The sequence below is a fragment of the Vicia villosa genome, linkage group LG6 (genome assembly GCF_029867415.1).
Source record: "Vicia villosa cultivar HV-30 ecotype Madison, WI linkage group LG6, Vvil1.0, whole genome shotgun sequence".
NCBI lineage: Eukaryota > Viridiplantae > Streptophyta > Magnoliopsida > Fabales > Fabaceae > Vicia > Vicia villosa.
Window position 1 is genome coordinate 9,902,500 of NC_081185.1, and position 18,475 is coordinate 9,920,974.

At 33.9% G+C, this 18,475-nt stretch overlaps 1 protein-coding gene across 1 annotated transcript; it reads right to left on the reverse strand.

Annotated features, from left to right (window-relative positions):
* Window positions 1-14,866: 14,866 nt before the first annotated feature.
* LOC131611214 (UDP-glycosyltransferase 83A1-like) lies at window positions 14,867-17,092 on the reverse strand. Its single transcript, XM_058883306.1, has 2 exons — window positions 16,568-17,092; window positions 14,867-15,738 (listed from the first exon to the last, which is right to left on the reverse strand). Exons 1-2 carry the CDS (start codon window positions 17,052-17,054, stop codon window positions 14,900-14,902), a joined length of 1,326 nt encoding a protein of 441 aa, XP_058739289.1. The 5' UTR covers window positions 17,055-17,092; the 3' UTR covers window positions 14,867-14,899.
* Between the last annotated feature and the right edge of the window lie 1,383 nt (window positions 17,093-18,475).

The window sequence follows — 18,475 nt, forward strand, 5'->3', positions numbered from 1 at the left end:
CCACTTCTCCTTGATAACCTTGGTAAAAATGCCATTAACTCTGTTTTGGCCAAACGTTTTGTTGGCCACTTCAAACCCCCTTGGCCACAAACCATATTTTTTTGACCATTTTCCCTAATATTCATTTTATTTGTTTTCTTTTTATTCTTTTTTCCTTATAATCACTCGTGACAAACTCCAAAAATCAAATAAGATTAGTTTCACCATTAACTTATTTGGCCAAAACAATATATTTTAATTAGGATTTAGTTTTTTTCATCAATTAATTAATTTTTCTTCTAACATTTTATTAGGTTAATTTAATTACCCTGAATCATAAAAAATATAAGAAATAGTTAGAATTTAGGTTTTTTTAAGGCAAAATACCCTTTTTGGTCCTTTAACTATACCCCAAGGTCTATTCTGGTCAATTATCTCTAAAAAGTGTCAAAGTGGTCCTTTAATTGTTCAAAAAGGACCACGTTTGTCCTTTCTGTCAGCTCCATTAGTCAAAGTCAAAGGAATGGCGTATGTGGCATACATGTGGTAGACACATGTTTATTTTAATTGCCAGGTGGTTTATTTTAATTGCCAGATGGATAATTTTGTTTGAGAAATAAAATAGAAAGGGGAAGTGAATTAGAAACTTCATTTTGTCTTTGTTGGTTCTTGGAGGAAACTCTAGCGTAGCTGCCATTGATGAATCTCCAAGTTGAAGTTGCTGCGAACGAAGACGAAGACGACATTGAAGGTGAAAGTGAAGACGGAGACGACATCAATGGTAAGTTTCTGCATCTGTATTAGTAACGTAGTTAAGTCTGATACTCTATTTTGTTTTTAATTCCATGTTTCTAAAATCTATGTTCTTCGCGTCTATCTAGGGCATAGTCTGAAATGGATGAATATCTAATCATTACAATCCACCATAGTGGTGAATTTGCTAGTGAGGACTTGAGTATGTACGTAGGAGGTCAGATTGCTAAACTGAGAGTAGATGCTGATAAGTGGAGTTTTTTTGAGTTGTTAGGTAGTATCAAGGAACTAGGTTATCCAGCCATAGAAAACATATATTATAAGGATCCCAACTACAGGGATGAATCTGTTGGTAGATGACAAAGGGGCATTAGAGATTGCTGATTTATATAGGGTCCATCTTAGTGTTGAATTCTTTATTAAGCACACATTGTCCCAGCCTGTTTTTGTTGATGAGACTGAAGTTGTGTTGGATGAGATTCCACTTAATGAGATAATAGATGAGGCAGAAGTAGGGATTGAGGAGATGATGAAGGAATTTGATGTGAGGTCCAATGATGTAACACAAGATGATGTGAGGAACAATGATGTAACACAAGATGATGTGAGGAACAATGATGTAACACAAGATGATGTGAGGACCAATGATGTAACACAAGATGATGCGAGAAACAATTATGTAACATGTAACACCCGTATATTTTAATTTTTAATTTAATTGGAAATTAAATTAATAATTAGAATTATTTTGGGTTTTGTGGAAATTAATTGGAAAAGAATGGTTTATGGCATTGAGCCATGTGTGATATTAGTAAGGAGGATGAGGTGTTATGTTAGTAAAGACCTTTACTAATTAAAATGTTACTTTTCATAAAAATAAGGAAAATTGGGAGAAAGGAAAAAGGAACGTGAAAAGCAGAGCAGAGGAGATGAGAGATTAGAAAGCTGATACGTGAAGAGGAATAAAGAGGAAGAGGACCAGTCAAGAATCTTTGGCTAAGGTAAGGGGGGACTCTCCGGTTAACATTTCTTATCGTGTTTTGGATGATAACATTGATTAGGAATATTGTCTAGGTCAATTGGATTATATGTTAGGTTTAGGGAGGTTATAATTGATGAAATTGCATAGATTATTGGTTAATAATGTGTTGTTTTGATGTATAATGATGTATGATGATGCAATTGATGATTATTTGGCTGTATATGATGTTTAGAATCGATTTTGGACTTAGAATGTATGAGATCGCAGGGTTTATTGCATACTTGAGAATCTGCAAAATCGTACGTGCGCTAAGCGGAGGGGGGTCCGCTGAGCGGGGTCCGCTAAGCGGAAGACCCGGCCTAGTTAGCTTCTGTCAAAGGTCTCTAGTGGTCCGCTGAGCGGAGGTTTGAAGGTAGTTTGCTCCTGTCACGAGTCGGTAGTGGTCTGCTGAGCGGACCTTGTTGTACATAAATTTTCTAAACTTTAAAATGATGTATCTTTTGAACCTTGGCCTGTTTTGAGTGCCGTTTTGAGTATGACGAACCTCATAAAATAACTTATGTGTTTAAATGATGAAATGAAGTGTAACTTTTGATTATTTTAAACCATGATTTGCTTGTTTTGATGAATGATGTGTTGTGGACATATACGATGAGATATGACGATACATGCTATGTTTAAAATATGAGTTGTATGATGATTTGTTTGATTGGATGGTGAAGTTTATGAGATACTTTATGCGAGGATATGAGTATGATGTGAATATTTTGTTAGTTTGATGGATGATGTATTGTTGACATATATGATAAAATGTGACAATATAAGATGTGTTTGAAAACAAGATTTATGTGATGATTGTTGAGAATTGTATAATGATGATTGATTTGTTTTGGGAAATGTGAATACATGTATGTTCTTTATGGATGATGATGATGAGGATTGATGCGAATACATATATGTTATTAATGATGATGATGATGATTGATTGTATTTGAATGATGCTAATGTTTATAAACATACTTTGATGATGATGATGGTTTGAGTATTGGATGATGTTACTCATAGACTTGACGATGGTATAAGTATGTTTCATATATGTTTGCATTCATTCATAATCATATGTTGAGGGCTGAATCCAGATGATGTTGTGGATTCAGTGAAGGGCATAATTCCCATTGTGTGAAATTTGTGCTGGCAGGGCCGTATCTTGACGATGTTGGATCGGTCGGTGGGTTATTCCCATTGATGATGTTTGGTACCACATGCATAGTGTCAGTTCATTCATATGCATGATTTCATAACAAGATTGAATGTGTTTCAGTGTTATGAATTGATAATGTGTTGGTTGCGTGTTTTGTTGAATTGTTTGAATATAATACGATTGGGTGAATGATATAACTATGATGTGTTATTATTTATGATGCAATAATATTTGTTAATTTCGATGAGACTCACCCTTACATGTTGTTATTTCAGATTGAGGATAGCGACTTTTGACTTGGTGAGGATTAGCTCATGAGTCAGTGCGTTTTAGTCTAGCGTCTGGTGTCATGCTCTGATATTGTAACACTGAGGGAACGCTAGATTAGAGTCTATGATGATACTCTATTATGTTGTTATTGTATTAATTTTGTGGGATATTGCATAAATGATGTTATGCTTATCCGTATGATGAATATTCCGCTGTGTAGAAACATGATTTTATTAAATTGATGATTGTTTATTAGTGAAGCATGGCAAGTGAGTTATAATAAATTCTTTTATTGAATTGTGGCACCCTTGTTTTCATGTTTACTCTGAAATTTTTATATAAATTCCGCGGGGTTTAGAAGGGTGTTACATAACACAAGATGATGTGAGGACCAATGATGATAATGCAGTAGGAGCTGACAATGGACCTGTGGGTGGTGAGGTTAATGATGATGTAAGACTGACTGATGATGATGATAGTTCTGATGATAGCAACTTCGAGTATGATAGTGCAATGGAGATAGTATTTGATGATGACTCTGATGATTATGGTACTGAATTGGAAGAGGAAGAGGGAAACCTACTGGACTATGATATTGAAGATAATGAACAAATGAAAAGAAAAAAAGGTAAGCAAAAGTGTGATGAAAACAAAGAAGATAGTAAAGGAAGTGATAATGATAGTGAGGATCTTGGAAGTGATTGTGATAGTGATGATAGCAGTAGAGCTAGGAGAAAGAAGTATCCATTTTTCAAGATTTTAAAGGATATGTCCAATTACAAATGGGAAGTGGGAACCTATTTTAGTACAAAGGAAGATTTCAAGGAGGAAATTGTTACTTATGCAGTCCATTCTGGCAGAGATTTAAGGTTTACTAAGAATGACAATATAAGGGTTAGGGTCAGACGTAAGGATGGATATGAATGGGAATCTTACTGTGCTAAGTTGCCTAATGAGGATTCATGGCAACTAAGAAAAGTAGTAGACACTCATAGTTGCAGTAGAGAGTATCATGTAAAGTTATTGAAGACAAAATGGTTGAGCAAGAGGTTACAGAATTTACTTAAAACCAACCCTAGAATGAAGCTTAAGGACATTAAGGAAAAGGTTCAGAAGAAGTGGAATGTTGGCGGCTAGGTTTGCAGCCAAAGACATGGATGATGGGTCATTTCTAGGGGATTATACAAGGGTGTATGACTATGCAAATGATTTACTAAGATCTAACCCAGGCTCAACTATTAAGGCGGGTGTTCATATGCTTGGAAGCTTATAAGGAAAGCTTCAAGTTGAGCAGACATTTCATAGGACTTGATGGATGTTTTTTGAAAGGCCTTTGTGGAGGTCAAATAGTTGCAGCTATTGGAAGAGATCCCAATGATCAAATGCTACCAATAGCATTTACAGTGGTTGAAAGTGAAAACAAGGATAGCCGGACATGGTTCTTGTAGCTGCTTATTGATGATCTTGGTGGGAGAGAAGAGTGTCTCACATACACTTTCATTTCTGATCAACAAAAGGTATGACACTATAAATTTCTCATGTTATATAATTTCTCATGTTATAAATTTGATATGTAGAAGCATACAAGCACATGACGAGCACTCCTCCAAGATTTTGGAGCAGATCATACTTTAAAACTCATAACAAATGTGATGTTGTACTCAATAATATGTCAGAAGCGTTTAATAGTGTCATCTTGGAGTCAAGGGCCAAACCATTGATCACCATGGTGGAAGAGATTAGGATATACATGATGGAAAGATGGGCAACAAATAGGATGAGGTTTCAGAAATTGGAAGATGTTGATGTGCTACCAAACATTAAGAAGAAGATTGACAACACAAGTTCATACACAAACATGTGGCTTGTAAGGTAAACAGTTCTGTATTAGGAAATATGCTTATTATGATTTTAGTTTCAATTCTCATTTAAATTCTGATTTTATTTGTGTCTTAGGATGTCTGATGAGTTTATCTTTGAAGTGAGGAATTTGGAAAACCATGCTGAAAAATTTACCGTCAATCTGAAGGAAATGACTTGTTCATGTAGAAGATGGGAGCTGATAGGCCTCCCTTGTGTTCATTCACTATCAGCAATTATAAGTAGGAACCAGAAGATTGATGATTATGTTCCTGAGTATTACAGGAAATCAAGATAAATGCAAGTGTACAAGCCAGTCATTTTTCCAGTCAATGGCTCAAACCTATGGGAGAGAACAGAGTATCCTGATGTTCTGCCACCCAAATTTAGGAAAATGCCAGGAAGACCAAAAAAAGGAGGAATTTAGAGCAAGGTGAACTGAATGGCACTGATAAAAAGATGAGAAGAACTGAATTCATTGTAAAGTATAGTAGATGCAAGAAACAAGGACACAACAAATTTACTTGCAAGGTACCATCAATTACTACACAATCATCTCAGGCTACCAATGCACAATCATCTCTGTAACACCCTTCTAAACCCCACGAAAATTATATAAAAAAATCAGAGTAAAACATAAAAACAAGGGTGCCACAATTAAAATAAATTAATTTATCATAAGTCAATTGTCATGCTACACTTAGGAACAAATCATTAAATTATCATAATCATGTTTCTACACAACGAAATATTCATCATACGGATAAGCATAACATCATCTATGCAATATCCCACAAAATTAATACAATAACAACAGAATAGAGTATCATCATAGACTCTAACTAGCGTTCCCCAGTGTTACAATATCAGAGCATGACACAGACCCAACTGACTCAAACGGATTACTCGACGAGCTAATCCTCACCAAGCACAAAAGCTATTCCTCAATCTGAAAAATAACAACAGTAAGGGTGAGTCTCATTCACATTTAACCAATGTTATAAGATATAAATAATAAAATATCAATCACATATTATTCACCCAATTAAGTTACGATCAGATTCACAATAACACAATTAGTCACAACAAATGCACAAATCAACACGTATTATAACATTGGACAATCTTCCGTTCATGTTATAATAACACAAGTAGCCTAATGCAATGCAACTATATGCTTGTGGTACCAAACATGGGATAACCCATCTCACCGATCCACCACCATAAAGATTCGGCTACTTCTCTCACTAATTCCACACAATGGGAATTAGCTACCGCTGTCCCACCACCATAAGGGATACAGCCCACAACATGATTATGAAATGCATGCATCACATATAGCATGTTAATCACCAACATTAATCAACCGGATGTCATAATCATCAACCAACACAATAATCAATAGCCATATACAGTTATGCTATTCTCAACCATAACAAACACATATTTTACATCAACTATATATGTATATCAACCACCAGTTACAACCACGACATCATAATAGATAAAACATTCACCAATATACCTTTACGCATAAACCATCACAACCAAATAAAATGGAGTGTTTTAAAAATAAAATCGAGTCACGACTCAAAACACCATTTTATTGTATAAAGCATTTAATTAGCTTCGGTATGCTCAAAACGGCACCAAAATCTGATTCACGGTTTGAAAGATACGGATTTTAGAAAATAATTAATTTTTTTCAAAAGTCTTCAGTGGTAACCGGTTACCACAATTCAAGTAACTGGTTACTACCTGACGGAGTAACCAAAAATTCTATTCGTAACAGCGGTAAGCGGTTACTTCAAAACCAGTAACCGGTTACTGCCTCCCAGCAGAACCAAAGAACACAATTTTTAACAGTGGTAACCGGTACCACAAACTAAGTAACCGGTTACTTCACAACGAATAGGCCATTTCAGTGACTTAACCTCAAGTAATCGGTTACCACCCGCAGGTAACCGGTTACTTCGTACCAGAAACCCCAAAAGCTACATTTTTACAGCACTGCATCAATCCGAATCCATACCAGTTCGCACCAGAACGTATTATAACATCAAACAGCAACAACAAACACAAATTGACACATTTATAACATATTTCAAACGTTCAATTACCACCATACATGATCAATACAAACATTGTTAACCAATTTCCCAAACCTAACATTCTACAATCTAAAACATAACTCAATTGATACAAACAACATGTTCAATCCATCCTACTATCTATCATCCCATAATAGAGGATAAATGGAAGAGTCCCCCCTTACCTGGATATGAGATTGCTCTACTCTCCCGGTTGCCGTAGCTTACGCCGCCGCTTCAAACTTTCTCCGAAAATATTTTCTAACAACGTGCAGAGACGCACCAAAAACCGGTTCGGAAATCGTTTTGTCAGACGGACTTAAAATCATCAAAATGAAAATCGCTTCGGTCAGAAGTTACCTCTACGAGTCTGGAACGTTGTGTCCAAGAACCACGACGATCCAACGGTTGGATTAGGAGAAACGTTCGTTTTTCTAAGGTGTCCACTGCAGAAACTTGTTGCGAAAATTGGACTTTCTCTAGCTTTTCTCTTCCGCCATGGCTCTCTTCTTCACCTCTCCTCTAAACCCTATTCCTGTGTTATGATAGATCTTCCTTCTTCCAATTATAAATCCAACATAGTAAGGTTATTTTATTTAACCACTTAAATAACTTAATTGGGCCTAAGTGACATACCCCCTCCTTACTTCACAACAACTCAAATTAAACCTAAAGTTATTTTTAAGCTCATTAATAAAATAACACTTCAACTTTATTCCACCAAATTAATTCAACAAAAATACTAAATAATTCTAAATAATGATTTAATTTCCGATTAAATTAAAATTAGAAAATATGGGGTGTTACAATCTCAGCCTATTAGTTCACAACCATCTCAATTAACTAGTGCACAACCTTCTCAAGCTCCTACTGCACAAGTATCCCAAACTGCTCCTTCACAATTATCTCAACCAACTCAAGGACAACCATCTCAGAAGACTACTCCAAAATCATCCAAGAAGACTACTCCAAAATCAAAGAAGTTGGCAGTTAGAAGGCCAAATGCACCTTTTATCCCACCCGGTCCAACAACAAGGCTGAATGCTGCAAAAACAGCTGTAGGTCCAACAACAAGGAGGACAACACCTACTAAAAGGGCCACACCAAAATGGAAATCCTAGTCTCTTTTTATGTTATGTAATGTTTTGGAATATTAGTCATTAGTTACTATGATGTAGTGTTTTGGACCTGTTATGCAATATTTCTGTTTTGGACATGTGATGTTGGATATCTTTGGTAGTGTTAAGTATTTTGGACGTGTAATTTTGTATTTTGGACCTGTGATGTCTGATAGCAATGTTAATATTAAGCATTTTGGACCTATATTATTTGTCATTTTTCTGTCCTATAATTATTAGTGGTTTGCATACCAATCATTTCTCATTTCATACAAAAATCAAAAGTCAATACATACTATTAGCAAGGTGTAACCAATCATTTGCCATTTATAACTTTAAAATTCAATACAAACTTTTCCAAACATTACAACACTAAAACAAATGACCAACTTCAATTCAATACTAAAACAAATGTCAAATTCAATACATACTAATTCAAAATATTACAACATACTAATACAAACTTTTCCAAATGACCAACACTAAAACAACACAGAACAACCTTTTCCAATTTTTTTCAGAATTCATCATCTTCTTCAACTCCCTTGTCTTTTGTTTCAGTCTATCATTTGTTGCCTTTAAAGATACCAACTCTAATTTTGCTGCATCAAGTTCATTTTGAAGCTTCTCCAACCTACTATTTTGCATCTTCATATACTGGTCTTTCTCATCCACCACATCATCAAAAAACCATTAAAATAATCCACACCCTATTTAGGTTGAACCCTGTGATTTTCAACATTCACATTAATCAGAAGGCAATACATGAGATGAACAAACAATTGAAATTCGTTTTTACCTTGTAATTACGACAACCCCAAAATTGCTTCCCAAAATTCGTGGTAGTTGAAGCCCTTCGAAGCATAGCTATCTCTCCACACCCACATACGCGTTTTCATCTCAAATTTCCAGCAAAACCACCAGCACTCTTCGTGTTAGATTCATAAGAACATAGCCCAACGATTGATGATGATCTCTACTTCATTTTAAACAATCAATTTTGGAAACTAACTTGGGATTGAAAAAGAAACCCTAGAATTTGGGAAAGAAGCCAAGATGAAGCACTCTGAAGGAAACGGTGAAGAAAACAAGGTTGAAAAAGGAGTATATAACATTCCACATTACCTGCCACGTATACAAACCTAACGTTCGTTTGTGCCATTTGGACATAAAGGACAAACGTGGTCCTTTTTGAACAATTAAAGGACCACTTTGACACTTTTTAGAGATAAGAAACCAGAATGGACCTTGGGATATAGTTAAGGGACCAAAAAGGGTATTTTCCCTTTTTTAACTAATTATTTTTTTTTAATTTTTTGTAATTAATTTATTAATTAGGATTTAGATTAATTTTAGGTTTAATACTTAGATATAAGATTTAATTTTAATTAATTATTTCTTTGTACATTTACAATTTAAATTTCCCGCATATTTATACAATTATTATGTAATTGATTCAAGTTTGTAATAGTTTAATTAGGATTTATTTTCCCGCAATTTTCCAATATTATGTAACTGCTCATGGGTTGTAATAGTAATTAGGGCTTTATTTTTCCGCACCTCCTTATTATGTAATCCCCTCCCCGAAGCCTTGTAATAGGGGTGATCGTATCCGAACCAATCCAAAAGCAAAACCGCAAATCGAACCAATCCAAACCGAAACCGCAAAAAACCGCGTTTGGTTTGGATGATTTTGGATGATTTTTGGAGTGAACCGCGCGGTTCGGTTTGGTTTGCGGTTTGTATTTCACAAAACCGAACCAAACCGAAACAAACCGCATGTTTAACTTAAGTTTTAAATTTTAATAGTTAATTTATTATCTTTCCAAATCCAATTGCATAAAGCCACACCTCACATTTTGAATTTTAATAATTAATTTATTAACTTAAGTTTTGGCATAATCAACTTAGTTTTTGTATTTTATTGAGCTACATATATATGTAATTGTCTATTGTCTAAATATGTATTTCATTTATAATGTATTTTTAGTTCTCTACTGTTCTTATAATATAATTTCTTTTGTATGGTATAATATCATATATTATATTGGCATTGAATTACTTTCCTTTTTCCTTTTATTTCAGTACATTTTTATTTTATAGTGTAAACCGCAGTCAACCGAACCGATCCTAACCGCATTGGTTTGGTTTGGTTTGGTTTGGATGACTTATTAAAAATCAACCGAACCAAACCGAACCGCATGCATTTTTATCTCGCGGTTAGGATGACTTTTATGCTCAAAACCGAACCAAACCGCACCGCGAACACCCCTACCTTGTAATAGTTAGGATTTATCTTTCTACTTTTACTTTCTGCACCTTATAACTGCTTAGATGTATGTTAATAGGCTTGTATGGAAAGATAACAACTGAACATAGCTCACTAATTTCAAGATAAATAATTGAAAACAACACACTCCTTTTTCTTGTTCATACACTCACCTTTAGGGTAACCCTCTCTTCGTTGCCTTTTCGATTATATGGTTAAGTCTCTCGAACGTAGGGATATCTTAGCAAGGTTGCCTCCGATTAATATCATCATAGTCCCTTCGATATAAAGATCATAGTCCCTTCGATGTTGCCTATGATGAAATGATCTTGTCCCTCGAGTTGCCTACGAAAATGATGATAGTCCCTTCGAATGCTAAGACATCCTTACAAGTTGTCTTCTATGACCATTCGATGACCCTTTCAATGTCCCTTCACGTCCAATGTATAGTACTACCTACCCACTAATGGTATGGATAGTACTATCGCTCAAGGAAAGCCTTAAAGTATAGGAAAAACCTTATAAACTTAGGGTAGGTAACTCCTGATTGCTTGCTCACAATAATTCAAACCTCAAATACTTTTCACACCTCGTTTTTCAAAACATCTTTCAAAGACTACACTTTGTATACATTCACACGAGAATTATTACAAAGTTAAAGTTCTTTTAAAAAATGTTTTTCTATACACACACTACACTCTTTCAAACAAATCAAACAAAAAAACAAGTGAGCTAAGCAATTAAGAGCCCATAGATAACTACGGTGAAAAGGGTGCTAACACCTTCCCTTTTCATAACTTACCCCCCAAACTCAAAATCTTTTCAAAAGGTCTTTCCTGTTCTTTTATACCTTTCCTAAATTGGATAAAATAAAAGTTGGTGACGACTCTTGCTAACCGCAACATGTTTTGCGAAAAAAAAGTCTGTTCTCCCACCGTATTACAAAGTTCATACAAATTCTAAAAGTGGAATGAATTGGAATTACAAGGGAAAATACAAAGCTTCCAAGGCTTCTTGAATTCACCAAATTCTTCAATCTTCAAAGAATCAATTCTTAATGTCCAAAATCCTTCATGCTCTCCTTAAGGTATTCATGCCACATGAAAAGAATCAAAAGGGTGAAATTAGCAAAAGGGCCAATAATTCAAAAAAAACCCAAAAGCCCAAATCAAGTCAACATATTTTATATCATAAACTTATCCAACTTGCCAACTTAACTAGAGTTATGAAGAATCTACCCAAGTGGAAGAATATACTCAAGTGCATATTTTGTGATGATTAAACTTACTTGGCCACCAAGTCACTTTGTTCCCAAAATATCCCTCACTTTTCCCCTATAAAAGGCCATCAATGTGAACACAACAATTCACACCAAAAGCAACTTTAATTCTTGCTTTTCTCTCTTCTTTCTCAAGTTTCAAATGTTTTTGATCAATAGAGGAGAAGTAATTCTTCATCTACAAGCAATTTTCTTAGGTTAAAAGTCTTGTTCAAATAGTTGTTGGGAAATCTTGGTAGAAACTTCAATCTACAAGATACAAAGAGAGTGGAAAAGTAATTCTTCTTACCTTGGTGGAAACTTTCAACAACTTGAAATTCATCTTTAAGTCTCCAATAACTTGAAGTTCATCTTCAAGCCACCTAGCAACTTGAAGCTTCATCTTCAAGTCTCCCGCGAATCCAAAGAGAGGGTGTGGCATCACCTTCAATCAATAAACCTGCAGAATAGGAGGCATCATCATTCAACTTCAACCAATATGCAAAAACATAATTGCAACTCAACAACCATTTGCGGTAGCTGTAACAACAACGATTCAAAGAAATTCAGCAAAATAGAATCGAATCAACATTCAACAACAACATCAATTACAACAGAGAATTCATCAACAATTCTCTACTTAGCATACAACAACAATTTGCAACAAATTTTCTAGAAGAAGAAGTAATCGAAACATACCGATCTTCATCAGCAATTTTGCGTCGCCAAATTCAACAATCGGACATGCAACTCGCTTCGCGCACAAGGTCCAAACAACGACACGAGAGAAGCTTCACATCGCACACTGAAGCAACCTCCACCTATTTGCAGAAACGAAAATTCGTACTCAGCAACAGTAAGAATTCACAACGAATTCAAAGCAACATACAACACAACCACCTTCAACAAATCGACAAAGAAGACGCGAAAATCGCACACAACAACAACAACAGAGTTTGAATTAGAAAATGAAAAGAGAAGAAAGACAAAGAGAGAGAAATCAAACGAGGAGCGGAGCTTACCGTCGCGCCGAAATTACATCGGAACACCTTCGGCCTTGTAAGTCCCTCTATCACTTTAAGTTTTCTCTTGATGCTAGCTTGTATGGTTTTTCAGTTTCAATTTGGGAAGAGAGAATCGATAGAGCTGAGGCTTGATGTTTGTTCGAAGAAGGGAGAAATGCAGAGAGAATGCAAGAACGAGAGAGAGAGAGAGAGGCCTCTTTCCTTTTTCTTCTAGGGTTTTCAATACCCATGCCTGTGTTAAGAGGAGGGCGGATCTAGGTCACACTGACCCGACCCGGTCCGACCCATGTTTTTTTTAAACTTCAGCCTTATTATCTTTTGGGCTTCACCTTCCCCATCCGAATTTTAACACCCTTCAGGCCCAAATTTTATTTGTTTTTATCTATTATTTTGTTTGGTCCTCAATTTTAACATTTTAATTAGTTAACTTTGTTAAATAATTTTATTTACTCTAACTAATATTGATCAATTAGTTTAGATAAATGTTTTCATCTAAATTATGTTTCTGTAATTAAATTATCTAATTTTCTATTTGATTATTTTTGCACACACCATTATAATTTCTCTCACTTCATCTGAGACTTTGAGATTATTTCTCTGTTGTCTTCTGGCTTTGTCAGTCTTGTTTAGTCTCCCGTTTGATGTCGGAGTCCTCAAATCAATTACTAGAAGATCATGGAATGTTGTAAGCTGTGGGTTTATTCGACGCTTTTCTGCTTGTGTGGATGCTTAAATATCTGTTGAGATTACAAACTATTCCAAGCATATCAGCATATCACGATATTCAAGGAAGCGGTCCAAATCATAATCTTGATCTGTGACACCTCAAACTCAGAAAATTTTAAAGACCAAGTACTGATGACTCTTAAGACAAGGTTCTGAATGAACAAGTTATGAAGACTCTGAAGACTTAGGATCTGAAGATTCAAGTTATAAAGACTCTGAAGGTCCTTCTAATTCTTCATCATCAACTATCAAAATCCTCTAGAGATTAGAAGATAAGATCAAAATTGGTTTACGTGAGGAAATAGTATGAGGTACATATGTTTCCACTGCTTGGATATGGTGGCACAAGGACTATACTATGATACTATGTTGTCAACCACTCCCTCACTAAACATTATGGACAAAATAAATAGAATTAAGTATTCTAATTCTACCCTTCAACGGGCTTATTTTTTACTATAAAAGGAAGACCTGGAATATTGAAAAAAAAGAAGAATTCCTACGAACAAAACCTTAGCTAAAACGTTGCTCAATTCTCTCTAATGTATTCTTTGTAAAGTTATGTAAAAGAAAGTGAGTTTTTGTTCATTAACTTGAAGCAAGTCAGATTTTTTTATATACTTGCTAAACACTTTTGTGTTTTTGATTGTATTTAAACTTGTGTAATCTTCTTTAAAGAAGCATCTCTATAAACACAACCTTTGTATTTCAATAAGTTGATAGTTCCTTGAGAGACTAGAGTGTAGTCATATTTTCTCAAGAAGACATTGACGAGTAGTCTTTGTTGTTTGCAACACTGATAGTTGGTCTTTGTTGTGGCTCAGTAATCAGTTCGGTTATAGTGGATTAAATCCTTCTTGAGAAGGGAAAATCACCTTGGCGGATGGACTGGATTAACTTCGTTACCGGTGAACAAGGATAAAAATAATTGTGTCAATTATTTTTGTTCTTGTGTTCTTTGTTTTTGATTTGAGAAGAATTTTTTTCAAACCTTAAAACTCAATTCAACTCCCCCATTTCCTGTGTTTCTCGCACCTTCAATATATGTTATCATTGGGGATCAAACCCATGACTAATACGAGAGAATTTCAATAATGTGAATATCATAACTTATGAGAAAAACGTTTTAAAAAATAATATATAATAAAATATAAATAGAAAAAATTATCTTTAAATCAGTTATATATATATAAATATATATATATATATATATATATATATATATATATATATATATATATATATATATATTACATACTATATAACATAAATGAAATGTAAAATGATAATATTATTATTTATTATGTATAACTATCATAAAGAGAGAACACCACACTTTTTAAACAAAAGAAAAACATTATAAGAACATTAATTATTTGCCCAACTAATAAACTTTTGAAGATTATGCGATGAATGGCCACCTTCTTCTATATTATCAATAATCATTTTCTTAATCTTCAAACACATTTTCTTTATGTCATCATCATCAACTTGATCCACCTTGTTCTTTATCTCTTGCCTTAATATAAACCCCTTGTCATCCTTCTCTAACTCAAGTCCAATTTTCCACACGTCACAAATATAAGACTTATTAAGAAACTGATCAGCCAAGAATGGCCAACATAAAAAGGGTACACCAGCATGTACACCTTCTATGGTAGAATTCCAACCACAGTGACTTATAAAACAAGCAATGGATGAATGGTTCAATATTTTTCTTTGTGGTGCCCAACCAACAATTTTACCTTTATTTCCATGAAAATCATTAGGGTATGTATAGTTTACCTTGTTGTCGTTACTAGGACGAACAACCCAAAGAAAGGGCTTGTCAAGAAGATCAAGTGCTAGAGCTAATTCATTAAATTGGTTTTGATCCATTACTACTAAACTACCAAAGGAAACATATATGACCGATTGAGGTTCTTGTTTATCTAACCAATGTAAACATGTTGTGTCTTCTTGCCAAAATGAACTTTTGTTGGAACTTTCGATCAATGGGCCAATTGGTAGAAATTTTTGCGATATGAAAGAAACACCTTGCTCGAGATCATTAGTAGTGTTGCAAAGCCACCATTCTCCATAGTTTATAGTTTCTATCTCTTTCAACATATGATCATAGAAGATCTTGTCTAGGCCATGCCATGGGATATTTGTTGTGCTCATCATAGGTATATATGGAGATATTTCAATTTCTTTGGTAGGATTTCCTGCAATATAAGGAGACTTGGTGTCTAATTCAACTTGCGCTATAAATAAATTGAAAAATTAGAAAACTCATATTGAGATAACTTAATATATCATATTCGTTCCTCTTAATTACTCATATTCGAATCTCGCTATGTGCAAACAGTTTATGTTTTAGATCAAATTCATACAATTTTTTTTTTAAACTTTAAACGAGTTCTCGCAAGTAAATAGTAAGTTTAATTTTTTGAATTAGTCGGTCACAAGACAAGACAGTATATCAAAATTTTAAAAAATTTTATTTAAGAATTTTTTTTGAGACAAGTATGTCTCTCTAGAATGATTCCCAAAATTTCATTGTACAACTTTATACTTGCACAATATCTTCCTCTTTTGAAATAATATTAAGTATGTTATTTTGAATTCATATTTAAATTCTGTTTATATAAACTTACTTAAATATTTTTTAACATATTTTATAATATCACATGCTTTTAATAAAAGTAATTTAAAAATATATTTTACATTTACATAAGTATTTCTTCCATGTTTTCAATAATAGATATTCATTTTTAAAATAAAAGAAAATGATATAGCTTCATTTATTTCTGTTTCTTTTTAAATATTTTTATAGTATTATGCATTTTTTTTTAAATTATAAAAATGTAATAAAATTAGTTTAAATAATTTTTAATTCTGTTAAAAAATTTAGTAACAAATATTTAAGTTATTGAAAGTTATTGAATGTAAAAATTACTATTTCAAATCTTTTATTGTGAAAGAAAAAAATTTGATAAGCACTTATTGTGAAATTTCTGATCATATACTTTAAAAATAGAAAATAATGATTACCTTCAGAGTCAATAATCCCATTCTCAATAAGCTTAGGTATGCTTACAACATAAGCCAAACAAGTAGCAGAACCTGAATGAAATAGAGCTCCTTTGATTCCCAATTTGTGTCCCACTTCCAAGGCCCAACTCATATGAAATGTAACAATAATACAATTGATCTTATTATTTTTGTTAACATCCAAAGCATTAACATCTTCTATAAGCTTTGGAAGCCTACTAGGCATGGTACTTTTAATTGATAACATAAATTTCTTCAAATCACTCCTATCATCTTCATCTTCCAAACCATCTTGAAGTGTCACCACATTTATCTTGTCTAGCCCGGAAGCGGAATCATCGGTTTTCGATCGGTTATGGTTGAACTCGGTGTGTAGAAATGTGACCTTGCAACCATGTTTGGTTAGAACTTGTGAGAGTTGCATAAGGGGGTTGACATGTCCTTGAATTGGAAATGGTATAACAAGAAAATGTGGGAATGTACTCATTTTTGAATTGTTAGAAAATAATTATGCTATGAGAAGAATTGAAGAATTGCTTTGGTGAAAGATTAATTTGTACTTTGTATTCATTTTATAGTGGTGTGGAGACTATGTTAAACATATCTACTTTGAAAAATTTATGTACATATAAATTTAAGTCATGGTTGGTGAATTTGGAAATGTTATAATATCTAATTTTTCTATTAAAAAATACTTTTCGAACTATTAAAGGTAATTTTGATTGCATCATGGCTTAGCAAAATCTAATAGATTGCATCATGGCTTAGCAAAACCTAATTCTATTTTGAAAAGTTGATATTTTTATTTAAAATTTAGAACAAATAAATTGACATCCTACGCTTTTTGGTTTTACCACTCCATATTTTGTTGAATTGTTCCTACATTCAAAGGTATGGGAATTGGCTACTTTTAGTATGCTCATTGATTTGCTCCTTGTCTTAATTGCGATTGTTGAGATTCTTTAGAAGGTTTGAAAAAAAATAGAAATATTAAGTTCAATGTCTGTCAAAATGGGCTACCGGTCCTAAACGGACCGGCTCATGTGTCCCTCGGGCTTTTTAAGGTCGGGTCTAAAAAACTCATATTTAAATGGGCTCAATTTTTACCATCCAAGTCCAGCCCTATCTGGGCTGCGGACTACCCAACCTTAAATGGGCCCCGACTCTAAACGGGTCTATTTTTTTAAGTAACCATGCAATAGTTAAAATGTAAAAAAACACATTAACTTAATTCAAATTATTCAAAATACATCATAAAGCACACAAAATTAAATAACTTGTTCCAACAAATTTTAATATTTTAAGTGAACATGAAACACTATCGAGCAGCAACTAAGTATATTCAATTTTTTTAGTCATTCAGTGTGATGATCATTTGACTGATCATGTATTTGTGGATATTTCTTAAGTGTGTTCCAACATCTCATTACTCCAATGGAGGATACTGCATAACTTGCAGACTTTTCTATTTCTCACTTAAGATTTTCTTCTTCTAGACTAATTTTGTATACTTCAACATTCTTGTTTTCTCATTATACACTTCGTGTATGTTGCCTCTTATTGGTGCAGCAGATTTTTCTTATGTTGTTTGTGCTTGCACACCTGCTCTCATACACTCTTGCGCCGTCTCTCATTTTCTTTCAACGATTTTGTTCTTTATATAGAGCTCTGGTATATTATCATTGGAAACCTAGCCGTTTGAATCATGTTTGGACATGCAGTTAATGCTTGGTGTAGACTGAATCAGGAAAATAACAATTACCGAGGCGAATCTTATCTTTGGCATTGGTAGCGTGTCCTCTTCAACTTGCTTCTTCCAAGATGGTTGCTTATTGGTGGTGTATCTTCTTTTACCAAAATATAGACCAAAATAGATGTCATAATTTTGTCTTTACATTGAGTGTCGTG

Bases quoted from the DNA above. Each gene is read 5' to 3' on its own strand.
- LOC131611214 (XM_058883306.1), bottom strand. From the start codon at position 17,054: ATGAGTACATTCCCACATTTTCTTGTTATACCATTTCCAATTCAAGGA. The intron at 15,739-16,567 runs GTAATCATTATT...CTTATATTGCAG, and splicing joins TGGGATTATTGACTCTGAAG to GAAATCCTACCAAAGAAATT.